The sequence below is a fragment of the Trachypithecus francoisi genome, unplaced genomic scaffold (assembly GCF_009764315.1).
Source record: "Trachypithecus francoisi isolate TF-2019V2 unplaced genomic scaffold, Tfra_2.0 Lachesis_group16, whole genome shotgun sequence".
NCBI classification, from domain to species: Eukaryota; Metazoa; Chordata; class Mammalia; order Primates; family Cercopithecidae; genus Trachypithecus; species Trachypithecus francoisi.
Genome location: NW_022681461.1, coordinates 1,652,802 through 1,668,930, shown reverse-complemented (window position 1 = coordinate 1,668,930; position 16,129 = coordinate 1,652,802). Strand labels below are relative to the sequence as shown.

Here is a 16,129-nt window from a genome sequence, read left to right as displayed (position 1 = left end):
GCCGGAGTGCAGTGGGGTACCATCACAGCTTACTTCAGCCTCTACCTCCTGGGCCCAAGTGATCTTCCCACCTCAGCCTCCTGAGTAGCCAAGACTACAGGAGTGTACCACTACACTCGGCTAATTTTTGCTTTTTTTTGTAGAGAGGGGTTCTTGCCATGTTGCCCTGGCTGGTCTCGAACTCCTGGGCTCAAGCAATCCGTCTGCCTTGGCCTCTTGAAGGGCTGGGATTATAGGCATGAGCCCCCACGCCTGGCTTGGTTATACTCTTGGTCCTTTGGATCAGGTTCATAAGGGTTGTACAGTTGTTCTGGAGTTGTGGAGTTTTTTCTCTTCTTTCTTTTGAGACTGGGTCTTGTTCTGTCACCCAGGCTGGAGTGCAGTGGCGTAATCAAGGACAGCAGCATCTACCTCCTGGGCTCAGGTGATCCTCTCACCTCAGTCTCCTGAGTAGCTGAGACTACAGGTGTGCACCACCACTCCTGGATCATTTTTGAATTAAAAAAATTTTGTTTGAATTTTTAATTTTTTAGAGATGGGGTTTTGCTCTATTCCCCAGGTTGGTCTCAAATGCCCAGGCTCAAGTGATCCTCCTGCCTTAGCCTCCCAAAGTACTGAGATTACCACACCAAGCTGGTCTTTTCTGTTTTAATATTATGTAATATTGTACTCCTAGTCTATGACATGGAAGAATTTACTAATGATGCTTAATAAAAATATCTAACTTTACTGTATTCATTTCAACAAATATTTGCTCAGTATTTGCTATATATGTTTAGTATGCATCCCAAGGCTTTGAGGTTTATGTTTTTTTTTTGAGACAGGGTCTTACTCTGTCACCCAGGCTGGAGTGCAGTGGTGCAATCTCAGCTCACTGGAACCTCTGCTGCCTCAGACAATCCTCCGAAGTCAGCCTCCTGAGTTGTACGCCACCATGCCCAGCTTTTTTTTTTTTTTTTTTTAGAAATGGAGTCTCAATATGTTGCTCAGGCTAGTCTCGAACTCCTGGGCTCAAGTGATCCACCTGGCTTGGCCTCCTAAAGTGCTGGGATTACAGGCGTGAGCCACTGTGCCTGGTCTAGATACAGTCATTTCCAAACCTGCCCAGTAGTCTCAATCACTTGGAGAGGTTTTTTGCATAGAAGGTACTGAATTGGAATCCTCAGTGGTGGGAACTGGAATTCTGTATCCCAAACCAAAAGCAACTCCTACTGTGCTCTTACTTCAATGAAAACCTGACTCCGTCCTGAAGATGTTGCTCCCTTCACCCCCCTCGATGGAGCTGGATCTTTGCCTTACCCACAGGCCTGGGCCAGGAGATAGGATTGGGTCCTCCTCGCTCCCAGCTGCTCATGTTCTGTTGAGACTCTGGATGTGCCATCCTTTCTGTCCCCTGTGGAATGGTGCCTGAGCTTCTGGTGACTGATTCTGTAAGTCTTAGCCTTCCTCTCCACCTAGCTCAGGTCACCCTTCCTGTGGCTTCAGGGCCCACATGCTGCAGTGTCACAGTCTACTCTGGTCTCCAGCAAACTCTCCTGAACTTTGCTTTCCACGACTGCTGCCACGACCCTCTCCTTACAAGGGTCAAAGTCAAAATAACAATGTGCAGACAAGGGTCTAAATGTAATGTTTTATTTGGGAAGAAAGAATTGCAGTGTGAGTCGTCCATATCATCTGGGTGGTCTTTGGTATGTCTGAAGAACGAAGAGAAGGTTTAAGGTTTTGCTGAAAAAGAAGAAATGTTACATACTCTGCTGGGAGAAGATTTCTTGGTACTGTCAGGGTTTGGGGAGCTGGCAAGCAATGACTGGTGAGCGAAGGTGGTGGCAAAATTAGTCTTGGAGTTGCAGCAAGTGGTCTCAGAAGCTGGAGATAAAGCTGGTTTCAGGTTTACAAGCAGTTCCAGCAGTTGGGCTTGCAGACAATTACATTCTTGAGTAATGTTTTATACCCTGAGTGCTTTTCCTACCTGGCTACTGTTTTAGTTTGGTATGACAACAGTGGCCCATTTCGGATGATCAGCGGTAACGCGAGTAACTGTACCTCTCCAAGATCTCCAGGCTGTCCAGCTTGGCCTCCCCAGGCCTCCTCCTCACTCCCTTCTCACTGCTGTGACTGTGCCTCCTGGCATTATTTTCCTGCTTGGTCCACTGAGAGCCACTCTAGGAGGGACACATGAGACTCCTTTCCTCTCACCTCCGCGTGCAGTTGTCTTCTGCTTGCTGCTTTCAGCACTTGAGGAGCTCTGAGTGTTGTGAGCCAAAAACCACATCTGGCTGGCTGGTTTACTTTTAAATTGTTGATTCCATGGCCGGACGCAGTGGCTCACACCTATAATCCCAGTGCTTTGGAAGGCTGAGGCGGGTGGATCACTTGAGGTCAGGAGTTTGAGACCAACCTGGTCAGCCAACATGGTGAAACCCTGTCACTACTAAAAATACAAAAATTAGCTGTGCCTGGTAATCCCAGCTACTCAGGAGTGCAGTGGTGTGATCTCGGCTCACTGCAACCTCTGCCTCTCGGGTCCAAGCAGTTCTTCTGCCCCAGCCTCCCAAGTAGCTGGGATTACAGGCACTTACCACCACTCCTGGCTTGCTTATTTATTTATTTATTTATTTTGAGTCAGAGTCTCTCTCTGTTGCTCAGACTGGAGTACAATGGCGTGATCTTGGCCCACTGCAACCTCCACCTCCCGTGTTCAAGCAATTCTCCTGCCTCAGCCTCCCAAGTAGCTGGGATTACAGGCACCCACCACCACGCCTGCCTAATTTTTATATTTTTTTTAAGTAGAGATGGGGTTTCACCATATTGGCCAGGCTGGTGTTGAACTCCTGACCTCGTGATCCACCCTCCTTGGCCTCCCAAAGTGCTGAGATTACAGGCCACTGCGCCCGGCCAATTTTTGTATTTTTTTTTTTTTTTGAGACGGAGTCTTACTCTCACCTGGGCTGGAATGCAGTGGCTCGATTTCTGCTCACTGCAACCTCCACCTCCTGGGTTCAAGCAATTCTCCTGCCCAAGCCTCCCAAGTAGCTGGGATTACAGGGCCTGCCACTACACCAGCTATTTTTTTTTGTATTTTTAGTAGAGATGGGGTTTCACCATGTTGGTCAGGCTGGTCTCGAACTCCTGACCTCGTGATTCGCCTGCCTCAGCCTCCCAAAGTGCTGGGATTACAGGCATGAGCCACTGTGCCTGGCCAATTTTTGTATTTTTAGTAGAGACGGGGTTTCACCATGTTGGCCAGGCTGGTTTTGAACTCCTGACCTCAAGTGATCCACCCGCCTCGGCCTCCCAAAGTGCTGGGATTACAGGAGTGAGCCACTGCGCTTGACTCCCCAGCTAATTTTTGTATTTTTAGTAGAGACAGGGTTTTGCCATATTGGCCAGGCTGGTCTCAAACTCCTGACCTCAAGTGATCCACCTGCCTCGGCCTGTCAAAGTGCTGCGATTACAGGTGTGAACCACCACACCCAGCCAGAATCAGAAGACTCTTGAAGGAGTTCTATTCTCATGATCTTCACTTCCTCATGTTCACATCTACAAGAACACAGTTAAAACATTGGAGATACAGAAATGAGCAAAGAAGACAATAATAATTCCCACTACCTAGAATCAATACCTTTTTTTTTTTTGAGATGGAGCTTTGTTTTTGTTACCCAGGCTGGAGTACAATGGCATGATCTCGGCTCACAGCAACCTCCGCCTTCTGGGTTCAAGCGATTCTTTTGCCTCAGCCTCCTGAGTAGCTGGGATCACAGGCATGCGCCACCACGGCCAGCTAATTTTTGTATTTTTAGTAGAGATGGGGTTTCATCATGTTGGCCAGTCTGGTCTCAAACTCTTGATCTCAGGTGATCCACCTGCCTTGGCCTCCCAAAGTGCTAGGATTATAGGCGTGAGCCACTGTGCCTGGCTGACAGCACCTTTTTTAAGAAAAGTTATTCTGTTGTGATTATTATAAAGAATTCAGGTGGGCAGATCACCCGAGGTCAGGAGTTTGAGACCAGCCTGGCCAACATGGCGAACACACATTGCTACTAAAAATATAAAAATTAGCCGGGCATGGTGGTGGGTGCCTGTAATCCCAGCTACTTGGGAGGCTGAGGCAGGAGAATTGCTTGAACCTGGGAGGCAGAGGTTGCAGTGAGCTGAGATTGAGCCACTGTGCTCCAGCCTGGGTAACAGAGTGAGATTCCATCTCAAAAACAAAAACAAAAACAAAACAAAACAAAACAAAATAGAAATATTAGGGTGAAATTAAAAAAAAATTTACTATAATGAACATGAGGCAACAATTTCAGATATCTTTTGGGATGGATGGATGGATACAGATAAATAGGTGGAGACACAGAAACATAAAGGAATCACTTTTTTTTTTTTTTTTTTGAGGTGGAGTCTAGCTCTGTGGCTCAGGCTGGGGTGCAGTGGCGCGATCTCAGCTCACTGCAAGCTCCACCTCCCGGGTTCACGCCATTCTCCTGCCTCAGCCTCCCGAGTAGCTGGGACTACAGGTGCCGCCACCACGCCCGGATAATTTTTTTTGTATTCTTTTAGTAGAGACGGGGTTTCACTGTGTTAGCCAGGATGGTCTCGATGTTCTGACCTTGTGATCCACCTGCCTCGGCCTCCCAAAGTGCTGGATTACAGGCGTGAGCCACTGTGCCCGGCCTACTTTTTTTTTTGAGATGGAGTCTTGCTCTGTTGCCCAGGCTGAACTGCAGTGGCAGGATCTGGACTCTCTGCAAGCTCCGCCTCCCGGGTTCACGCCATTCTCCTGCCTCAGCCTCCCCAGTAGCTGGCACTACAGGCGCCCACCATGATGCCCGGCTAATTTTTGTATATTTAGTAGAGATGGGGTTACACTGTGTTGGCCGAGATGGTCTTGAACTTCTGACCTCAGGTGATCCACCCGCCTCAGCCTCCCAAGTGCTGAAATTACAGGCAAGAGCCACCACCCTCCGCTCAATAATTACCTCTTAAAGCCACTTGCTATGTGGGTGCTAGACCGATACCAAATAGCCATAAAATGCCACACACCCTAGAGTTCAACAGTGTGTAGCCAATCACTAACCAATGATATTTCTGTGAACCAATGAGAATTCCTGACAAATCACTTTTGTAATCACCCCACTCTTGATATGTCCTTTTTTTCTTTAAAAACTTGAGCCTCGGCCGGGCGCGGTGGCTCAAGCCTGTAATCCCAGCACTTTGGGAGGCTGAGACGGGCGGATCACGAGGTCAGGAGATCGAGACCATCCTGGCTAACACGGTGAAACCCCGTCTCTACTAAAAAAATACAAAAAAACTAGCCGGGCGAGGTGGCGGGCGCCTGTAGTCCCAGCTACTCGGGAGGCTGAGGCAGGAGAATGGCGGGAACCCGGGAGGCGGAGCTTGCAGTGAGCCGAGATCCGGCCACTGCACTCCAGCCTGGGCGACAGAGCGAGACTCCGTCTCAAAAAAAAAACTTGAGCTTCTTACCCGGGTGCGGCAGCTCACACCTGTAATCCCAGCACTTTGGGAGGCCAAGGTGGACGGATCACTAGGTCAAGAGTTCGAGACCAGCCTGGCTAACATGGTGAAACCCCGTTTCTACTAAAAATACAAAAAATTAGCTGGGCGTAGTGGCAGGCGCCTGTAATCCCAGCTACTCGAGAGGCTGAGGCAGGAGAATTGCTTGAATCTGGGAGGTGGAGGTTGCAGTGAGCTGAGATCGCGCCACTGCACTCCAACCTGAGTGACAGAGCTAGACTCCTTCTCAAAAAAAAAAAAAAAAAAAAAAGGAGGTAATTATTTAGCTCAAAGAGTAGTGATATGGCTGCTGTTACATTCCAGGGCCTTTCTGGGCCTGATAATTCCTTAGATAAAACGTTTCTTCTTTTCCCTCACAATCCCAATTGTCCCAAAGACGTTTTTTATGGTTTTATGATCCGATCAAGTCTCATGCAATACATACAGGTTTGTTTTTTTAGTTTCTTTTAATGTAGAAAATTTCCCTATCCCACTCCCTCCTCGTGATACTGACTTTTTGAAAATCCTGGACCAGTTGTTTTGTAAAATGTCCCACATTTTGGATTGTCCAGTTTATCTTTTGAAGTCTCAGTTACCTTATCTTTCTCTATTTTCGAACTGGAAGTCAGATCTAAAGACTTTATTTCATTTGGTTTAAACATTTTTGGCAAGAATACTTGATGGCTACCCTGGGAACTTCATCTTGCACCGTTATCAGGAATAGCCACAGCATGGGTCATGCTGGCTGCACTTGCACAGTTATTTAGATGGGGATTGCCGTAGCATGCGTACATGAAATTTAGTTTTAACTGAACTGAATGGAGAAAAGAGAAGTAGAAGTTCAACTGAAAGAATTATTGACTTTCAAATATATGTTTCTTTACTACAAGGATTAATATGTCTTAAAAGATCCCTCTAAATGTAAGAGGTCTAGGATCAATAAAAAATATTAAAAAGCTAAAGTCATTGAGTTTCTTTTAGACCCAGTGTTTCAATTTTTTTTTTTTTTTAGACAGAGTCTTGCTCTGTCACCCAGGCTAGAGTACAGTGGCATGATCTCAGCTCACTGCAACTTCTGCCTCCCAGGTTCAAGCGATTCTCCTGCCTCAGCCTCCCAAGTAACTGGGATTACAGGTGTGTGCCACCACATTTGGCTAATTTGTGCATTTTTTAGTAGAGATGGGGTTTTACCATGTTGTCCAGGCTGGTCCCAAACTCCTGACCTCAGATGATCCACCCGCCTTGGCCTCCCAAAGTGCTGGGATTACAGGCGTGAGCCACCGCATCTGGCCTATTGAGTAGTTTAATAACTCAGTAAGGTGGTTCAACTTGAATTATAGAATAGAATTCAATACAAAGTTATGGAATATAGTCTTCTAAATTCCAGGCCTAGTAACTAGCCCTGTGTGGTGATGGTTTTCTGTCTTCCAGATCGATTTATCTTTTCGAGTTGTTTTCGTCGGCGTGCACTATGATCGCCTCAGGTCTTGGAAATTGCATTTGCAGCAGTCGCCTTGTAGCTCCTGGTTGTGTCTGAACGTATTTCCTTAGGTGGCAGTTAGGTTGTTTGGTCTTAGTTGGTTTTCTTAGGTCTGCAATGCTTTCTTTTAATCTCCTTTGACTGTCATATCAACTCACCTTTGAGCTTTTGTTTTATTGGTTTTATTTTTTCTGAGATGTTCTATGGCCTGAAGCAATTAGCAAGACTTCCTTCTCTTCCATGCCTTAAATGTTCTTCTAGGCTGGGCTCTTTGACTTATCTTCGGTGAGCCTTTTTGTTGTTGTTTTAACTGTTTGTTTATTTTTTTCAATTTATTTAATTTTTGGAGACAGAGTCTCGCTCTGTCGCCCAGGCTGGAGGGCAGTGGCGCGGTCTCGGCTCACTGCAACCTCTGCCTCCTGGGTTCAAGTGATTCTCATGCCTCAGCCTTCCAGGTAGTTGGGACTACAGGTGCCCACCACCATGCCTGGCTAATTTTTTGGTTTTTAGTAGAGATAGGGTTTCACCATGTTGACCAGACTGGTCTCGAACTCCTCACCTCAGGTGATCTTGCCTCGGCCTCCCAAAGTGTTGAGATTATAGGCATGAGGCACCGCTCCCAGCCGGGTGACCCTTTTTGTTGTTGTTTTATTGTTTGTTTATATTGTTGCCTTGTGATTTTGCTTCATGTTACAGGTTGTATTCGCAGAGGCATAGGAAGTATGTTGGGAAGTGATGCTAGGAAGCAGAACCAGGCAGAGGGAGAAGTCGGACTTTGAGGCAGTCACAGCAAAGGCCTCATCCCAGGGGCTCTTGAGTGGTACCGGCTCTGCAGAGCTGTCCTGAATTGGGGCAGGGTACGTGTAACTGTTATACTCCTGCAGAGACCAACAGTTAAAATGCAGGCCATGCTCAGGGAGTGGGCATGCTACTATCAGGCAGCTTTCTGCAGCAGAGGACCCAGCTGCGGAATGGGGGCTTCTGTGTGGAAGGGAGTATATGGGTGGCATGACCCAGCACTGACTAGAATTAATTTTATTTGCATGGTGGTACTGTCCAGCCATTCATTCTGTTTTCTCTGATAAGGTAGGTTTGTTCTTTATTCTCTTCTTAGCCTGTCTGAGATAGGTGAGTTTCCCTTCCGACATAGAGATGGAGGGCTGAGTTTTGTGGGATATTCCAGCTTTGTGAGTAGCCTGAGGAATGACTGGGATCCAGTGAAGGGTTGAGCCAGTGCAGGTGCGGTCCTGCGTTGTTAAATATGATGTGAGGTAGGAGTCAGGAGTCTGCATGCAAATCACCCAGTGCCGTTTGCTGAAAGATCGTCTTTTCCCCACTGCTCTGCAGCGTCATCTATGTCATAAATTGTCATAAATCAGGTGTCTGTACATGCGTGTCCCTGTCTTGACCTGTGTTCTTTTCCATTGTCCCATTGGATTATCTTTGTGTAAATACCATACAGTCTCATTTATTGTCATTTGAAAATGAATCCTGACATCCATTAGAGCCATTCCTCTGACTTGGTTTATCTTCAGGACGGTCTTGGGTGATATGTTTGTGCTCTTTGCCTTTCTTTTCATTTAGCTTTAGGATCAGATTGTCAGTTTCCACAAAATATGTGCTGATATTTCTGCTGAGATTGCACTGATTCTATAAATAAGTTCGGGGATAATGGACCTCACTACAATATCGAGTTTCCAACCCATGACCTTTATTTAGATCTTTAATTTTGAGAATATTGATGTATACTTTTTTATACAGATGCCTTTCTTGCAAATCTTTGATTAGATTTGTTCCTGGGTATATTATCCTTTAAAACGAATATAATGAATCACTATGTAGCCCTTACCCAGTGTCCACAACCTTGCTGCATTAGTATCCCTCTCCCACTCACTCCACCATCGCCCCCCAGAGTATTTTGAAGCAAATTAAAAATATATCATGTTTAGCTGGGCACAGTGGCTCCTGCCTATAATCCCAGCCCTTTGGGAGGCTGAGGCGGGCAGATCATTTGAGGTCAAGAGTTTGAGACCAGCCTGGCCAACATGGTGAAACTCTGTTTCTACTAAAAATTACAAAAACTAACTGGGCGTGGTGGTGCATGCCTATGGTCCCAGCTACTCGGGAGGCTGAGGCAGGAGAATTGCTTGAACCCGGGAGGCGGAGGTTGCAGTGAGCTGAGATCGTGCTACTACACTCCGGCCTGGGTGACAGAGCGAGACTCCATCTCTCTCTCTCTCTCTCTCTCTCTCTATATATATATATACACACACACACACACACACATGCACACACATACATACACACACACATACACACACACACTGATATATATATAGAGAGAGATGAAGCATAATATATATATATATTATATATGTATGTATGTAATGTTTAGCTGGGTGTGGTGGCATGCCTCTGTGGTCCCAGCTACTAGGGAGGCGGAGGTGGAAAGATGGCTTGAGCCACCACACCACTGCACTCCAGCCTGGGTGGCAGGAAGCTGAGGTGGGAGCATCTTCTGAGCCCAGAAGGTGGAGACTCCAATGACCCATGTTTACACCACTGCATTCCAGCCTGGGCAACAGAGCAAGACACTGTCTTAAAAAGAAAAAAAAAAAAGAATTAAATGAAAAGCGAACCATTTGATACATTTTCATTTTCTCAGACTTTTTAGTAACTTGTCATTATTTATTTTGTACTATCTTCAGATTTTTATATTTGCTTAACTGATTCGTTGTTCTTCTTTGTAGTTTCCCGTCACCAATTTTCCTTGGAATTGGACAGGTGAGTGAAAAAAAATAGAATTAACCTCTTATTTTGTCATCAGTGTTCATAATGACATTTTAAGTCCTTTTGTTTAAAGCTGTGGTTGCGAATTTATTCAGCTGGCAGAGGACCAGAGGGTCATGGTACTCCTGGTGAGACAACGGGACATATTGACACTTTATTTCAGTCTACAATTTAGGAACAATTGTATTTATGGGAAAAACAGCTTCTTATTTTAAGTTCCTTAACTGAATTTAATTACTGTGAAGCAGTGGGCTACGAGACTCAGAGCCTCCAAGGCCTGGCGGGTAAGACATGAGTTGACTGAGGACTGGGTGGGAGAGAGATTACTTGTCCCACTTAAAGTGTCAGCTTGATACTTAGTTTAAGCCATTGTGCCTGATAGGAAAAGGGTTGGGAGATGGGGTGGGACCCACCATGCTGCCCTTATTATTAGCATCAGGTTTTCAAGAGACAGAGAGTTTGAATTTTTTTTTTTTTGAGACGGAGTTTTGCTCTTGTCGCCCAGGTTGGAGGACGCAATGGCACTATGTCGACTCACTGCGACTTCTGCCTCCCAGGTGCAAGAAATTCTTCCAGCTCAGCCTCTCAAGTAGCTGGGATTACAGGCACCTGCCACCACGGCCAGCTATTTTTGTATTTTCAGTAGAGATGGGTTTTTGCCATGTTGGTCAGGCTGGTCTTGAACTCTTGACCTCAGGCGATCCGCCCGCCTCGGCCTCCCAAAGTGCTGGGATTACAGGTGTGAGCCACCGCGCTTGGCTGAGAGTTTGAGTTTTTACATAAAATCTTCAAACTCGTATATGCTGGCAACAGATTCAAATTTTTACAAAACTCCCTATGTGCTAAACAAAACAGGTTTGCAGTTTGCTTCCTGGAGTTTGTGATTTTTGCTCTGAAGTACAAGGATGAGCTTGGATAAGCTTTCAAACTATGCCCATTTGGCAGTTTCTGAAATTTCCCATTTATGTTAATTTGTGACTTGTTTATTCTTGTGGTTATATACTGGTGATTTCCAGATAAATAAATAGTAACAGACAACAATGTTTTTTGTTTGTTTTGATTTTGATTTAATTCATAGAGGGAAAAGCTTAACATTATGAAAATAGTATCTGTTAACTAAATTTTTAATTGTGAATCTGGGTAAACATTCTTCTTTTTTTTTTTTTTTTGAGACTGAGTCTCACCCTGTCACCCAGGCTGGAGTGCAATGGCGCAATCTTGGCTCACTGTAACCTCTGCCTCCCGGGTTCAAGGGATTCTTCTGCCCCAGCCTCCCAAGTAGCTGTGATTATAGGTGTGCACCACCATGCCCAGCTAATTTTTTGTATCTTTAATAGAAACGAGGTTTTACCATGTTGTCCATGTTGATCTCGAACTCCTGACCTCATGATCCGCATACCTCAGCCTCCCAAAGTGTTAGAATTACAGGCATGAGCCACTGCGCCTGGCCAAATAAACATTATTCTGATTAAATGTCTTGCTAATAAATACCTCTTTGCAACATCATTTTAGGGAGAAGCAATTATAACAAGAATTTTCTTAGAGTAAAAAAATTATCTTTATATTTCAGTGTAAAAATATTAGAAAAAAGCACGTTAAAAAAAAAAAAAAAGATCAGGCCAGGCATGGTGGCTCATGCCTATAATCCTAGCACTTTAGGAGGCCGAGGTGGGTGGATCACTTGAAGTCAATAGTTTGAGACCAGCCTGGACAACATGGTGAAACTCAGTTCCTACTAAAAATAAAAAAAATAGCCGGAAATTGCTTGAACATTCACCGGGAGGCAGAGGTTGCAGTGAGCCAAGATTGCACCACTTCACTCCAGCCTGGGTGACAAGCAAGACTCCATCTCAAAAAATAAAAAAAATTCAGTGATGAGGTGCCGTTTGTAGTCTCTAAGTGAAATAAATCAATTACTCTTTAACCCAGTGGCTTATACCCAAAGGTAAAGCGTTTCTGATTTGCAATTTGTTGAGGTAAGAGGCCAGTTAGACCTAATTTTAAAAGTCCAAATTACATTTATTTTAAGTAAGTGTTGGTATATTTATTTTATTTTATTTTATTTTTCTTTCTTTCTTTTTTTTTGACAGTGTCTGGCTCTGTTGCCCAGGCTGGAGTGCAGTGGTGTGATCTTGGTTCACTGTACCCTTCACTTCCTGGGCTCAAGTGATCCTCCTGCCTCAGCCTTTCAAGTAACTGGGACTACAGGCATGCACCACCACACTGACTAATTTGTGTATTTTTTGTAGAGATAGGGTTTTGCCATGATGCCCAGGCTGGTCTTGAACTTCTGGGCTCAAGCGATCTGCCCACCTTGGCCTCCAAAGTGTTGGGATTATGGGCGTGAGCCACTGCGCCTGGCCAATGTTATTGTATTTCTTTAAAAATTATAAAGCGAGGTATAAGTACAAAGTACAGTTATAATTCAGGGTGGGCTTACTTACATAAATATATGATAAGTATTAAGTTTGTAAACTCAGGAGCAAGGTATAGGATTATAATCATGTTGAAGGAGTCTTAAATTTTTGCATCCTAATATGGAAAGAATTGAGTGAGTTCTACAACTTGCATGAAAGATGATGTTAAATTTTTATTTCATAATAATGATATGGAGTATTTCCAGTATACCTAGGGCACTCAGAGTAAGAGGATTTGATGAGACATTTTTGCTATGCCAGCTGGATTGAAAAGTAAATCTGTCTTTAAACTTTTTTCCCTCTTTGTTGGTCTTCTGTTTTATGGAAATAATGGACTTTTAAAAAAATATGCTTAGGTGTGGAGTTTCTTTTAAAAGGATGTTCCCGTGCCTTTATGGGGGAAGATAACTGTATGTTTAGTATATGGGAAATACGGTCCAGGATCAATGTGTCACCTCACTGACTGTGATCACTTTTGCACATTTGTCACTGTCAGGGAGACCATTCCCTTTCTCCCTCTCCCACAGTTCCATTCCTAGAGCCCTTGAGATAATGTATATGTGTATGTGTCAGTCTATTTGATATTATACTTTTTTTTTTTTTGAGATAGAGGCTTGCTCTGTCTCCCAGGCTGGAGTGCAGTGGCATGATCATGGCTCACTGCAGCCTTGACTTTCCAGGCTCAGGTGATCCTCCCACCTCAGTATCCTGAATAGCTGGGACCACAGATCACCAAGACTGGCTAATTTTTTGTATTTGTTTGTAGAGATGGGTTTTCACCATGTTGCTTAGGCTGGTCTTGAACTCCTAGGCTCAAGCAGTCTTCCTGCCTCGGCTTCCCAGAGTGCTGGGATTACAGGCATGAGGCATGGCACCCAACTGATATTACCTTTTTTTTTTTTTTTTGAGACAGTGGTGTCTCACTCTGGAGTGCAGTGGTGTGATCTTGGCTTACTGCAACCTCGGCCTCTCAGGTTCAAGCGATTCTCCTGCTTCAGCCTCCTGAGTAGCTGGGATTCTGCGTCTGCCAGCATGCCCAGCTAATTTTTTAGTAAAGACAGGGTTTCATCATGTTGGCCAGGCTGGTCTTGAACTCCTGACCTCAAGTAATCCACCCATCTTGGCCTCCCAAAGTACTGGGATTATAGCTGTGAGCCACCGTGCCCTGCCCAACATTACATTTTTTGCCTAGAGTTCTGATGGAATCTGTACTGTGGCAAGAAAAACAATTTTAATATTCTGAGAAATAGTTATTTTTTTCTGGAACCCAGAAAATGAGTTTTTTGCTGTATTTCTTTTTGATGACTGTGTTTTTCTTTCTTTTTTTTTTTTTTCAGACGGAGTCTGGCTGTGTCGCCCAGGCTGGAGTGCAGTGGCGTGATCTCGGCTCACTGCAAGCTCCGCCTCCCGGGTTCCCGCCATTCTCCTGCCTCAGCCTCCGAGTAGCTGGGACTACAGGCGCCCGGCACCACGCCCAGCTAATTTTTTGTATTTTTAGTAGAGACGGGGTTTCACCATGTTAGCCAGCCTGGTCTCAATCTCCTGACCTCGTGATCCGCCCGCCTCGGCCTCCCAAAGTGCTGGGACTACAGGCTTGAGCCACCGCGCCCGGCCGATGACTGTGTTTTCTTCTGATGATGTCATTGCACCTCAATCAATCTTTGCAGATATTTTGCTGAAGTTTCTCTCTCCCCTTTTCTCTTTTCTTCAGATGGCAGCCACCATAATGGTACTATATGTGTCCAAGCTAAACAAAATAATTCACTTCCCTGATTTTGATAAGAAAATTCCTGTAAAGGTATGTAATGAAAAGTATATATGAGTGTGATAGAAGATGTGAAAATACACCTTGATTTTAGAGTCCAGGTCCATTTCTATACACACTGTACTTCCTGCCTGCACTGGATATAAACTTCTTTTTTTATTTGAGATGGACTCTCGCTCTGTCGCCCAGGCTGAAGTGCAATGGTGCGATCTTGGCTCACTGGAACCTCTGCCTCCTGGGTTCAAGTGATTCTTGTGCCTCAGCCTCCTGAGTACGTGGGATTACAGGTGCCTGCCATCATGCCCAGCTAATTTTTTTTATTTTTATTTTTAGTAGAGATGTAGTTTCACCATGTTGGTCAGGCTGGTCTCGAGCTCCTGACCTCAAGTGATCCACCCACCTTGGCCTCCCAAAGTGCTCGGATTACAGGTGTGAGCCACTGTGCCTGGTCAAGAAACTTTTTAGTAAAGATTGTATATCACTTAGTTGTCCATTTATGTAATGCATATAGTAGTAAAAGTATGTGCTTAACAACTGACATCAAATAAATGAATATTGTGTGTCTTCTGAAGTGAGAGAACTCTAAATTAGGGATTGGCAAACTTATTTGGTAAAGGATCAGACCATCTCTTGCAATTATTCACCTCTGCCAGTGTACCATGAAAGTAGCCCTTGATGACGTTTAAATGGGTTGATGTTCATGTGTTCCAATAAAACTTTATTTACATAAATAAGAGCTGGGCTGGATTTGGGCCCTACTTTACTGATTTGTTTTCAGTTTTCGTTTTATCCTGACGAAAGCCTGACAAAAGCTGTGAGTGGAATAAAGAATGCAATTTGATATACATAGAAATATGCAGTTTTTTCCATCCTGGAACTAGAAACAGAAAATCTGCCATTCCTTCCTGGACTGTGGAATGGAAGTAACGTTTGTTGAACAGTTGCTGGGTTCCAGACATTAGGTCAGGCATTTAATTCTTAGACCAGTCCCATACAACAGGTGGTATTAAATGGATTATGACAGCATTTAGGTTTAAATCAGACTATCAGTTCCCTGAGGGTGACCTCATGTGGCTGGTTTGCTGCCTTTCTCTAATGCTTGGAAAAATGTCAGCATCTAGCACTGGATTATTTATCAGACAGACTAAAGAAGCACATGCTTATAGCATCAGTAATCAGGGGAGCCCAGTGTGGTGGCTCACGCCTATAATCCCAGCGACTTGCGAGATCAAGGCGGGAGGATCGCCTGAGGCCAGGAGTTGGAGGTCAGTGTGGGGAACATAGTAAGACGTTGTCTTAAAAAAAAAGCCAAGTGCGGTGGCTCATGCCTGTAACCCCAGCACTTGGGAGGCTGAGGCAGGTGGATCACGAGGTAAAGAGATTGAGACCAGCTTGGCCAACATGGTGAAACCCCTTCTCTACTAAAAGTACAAAAAAATTAGCTGGGCGTGGTGGCGGGCGCCTGTAGTCCCAGCTACTCGGAGGCTGAGGCAGGAGAATGGCATGAACCCGGGAGGCGGAGCTTGCAGTGAGCTGAGATCATGCCACTGTACCACCCTGGGCGTGGTGGTGCACACCTGTAGTCCCAGCTACTCAGGAGGCAGAGGCAGGAGAATCGCTTGAACCTGGGAGGCAGAGGTTGCAGTAAGCCAAGTTCGTGCCACTGCACTCCAGCCTGGGCAACAGAGTAAGACCCCATCTCAAAAAAAAAAAAAAAAAAAAAATCAGGGACATCCAGAAAAAGAGAAAAATAAAAGGTTGAAGTATATGAAAGCTGTCAACCTAATCATCATGAGAAAAACCAGAATATTACTGGGCTTACTTACTCTTATTTTATCTTATAGCATAATTTTAAAACATTTTAAAATGGTAAAATCTATACATAGAGAAAAAGGCATCCTATTTGAATGTGTAATTGAATGAATAATTACCCTTGTAAACCATTACTTAGGTCATGAAATGGGATCACAAAGTCTTCCTAACTTTTCTAACAATAATTTTCTTGCTTTCTTTGTAATTTTTCTAAATCTGGATGCATCCCTAAATTCTTTTTTTTTTTTTGAGACGGAGTTTTGCTCTGTTGCCCAGGTTGGAGTGCAGTCTCAGCTCGCTGCAATCTCCACCTCCCAGGTTCAAGCGATTCTCCTGCCTCAGCCTCCTGAGTAG

The 16,129-nt window shown here is 44.7% G+C and overlaps 1 protein-coding gene across 4 annotated transcripts in view; it reads left to right on the top strand.

The window, feature by feature from the left end:
* SLC35D2 (solute carrier family 35 member D2) overlaps positions 1–16,129 on the top strand; it is a 53,614-nt gene that overhangs the window by 4,455 nt on the left and 33,030 nt on the right. For 3 of the 4 annotated variants that reach the window (XM_033236653.1, XM_033236652.1, XM_033236651.1), the window contains exons 2-3: positions 9,742–9,775; positions 13,910–13,996. In XM_033236653.1, the coding sequence (XP_033092544.1) occupies positions 9,742–9,775; positions 13,910–13,996 (121 nt within the window). Of the gene's footprint in view, positions 1–9,741; positions 9,776–12,447; positions 12,472–13,909; positions 13,997–16,129 lie in introns of those variants that run through there. The other variant, XM_033236654.1, reaches the window with a different exon arrangement.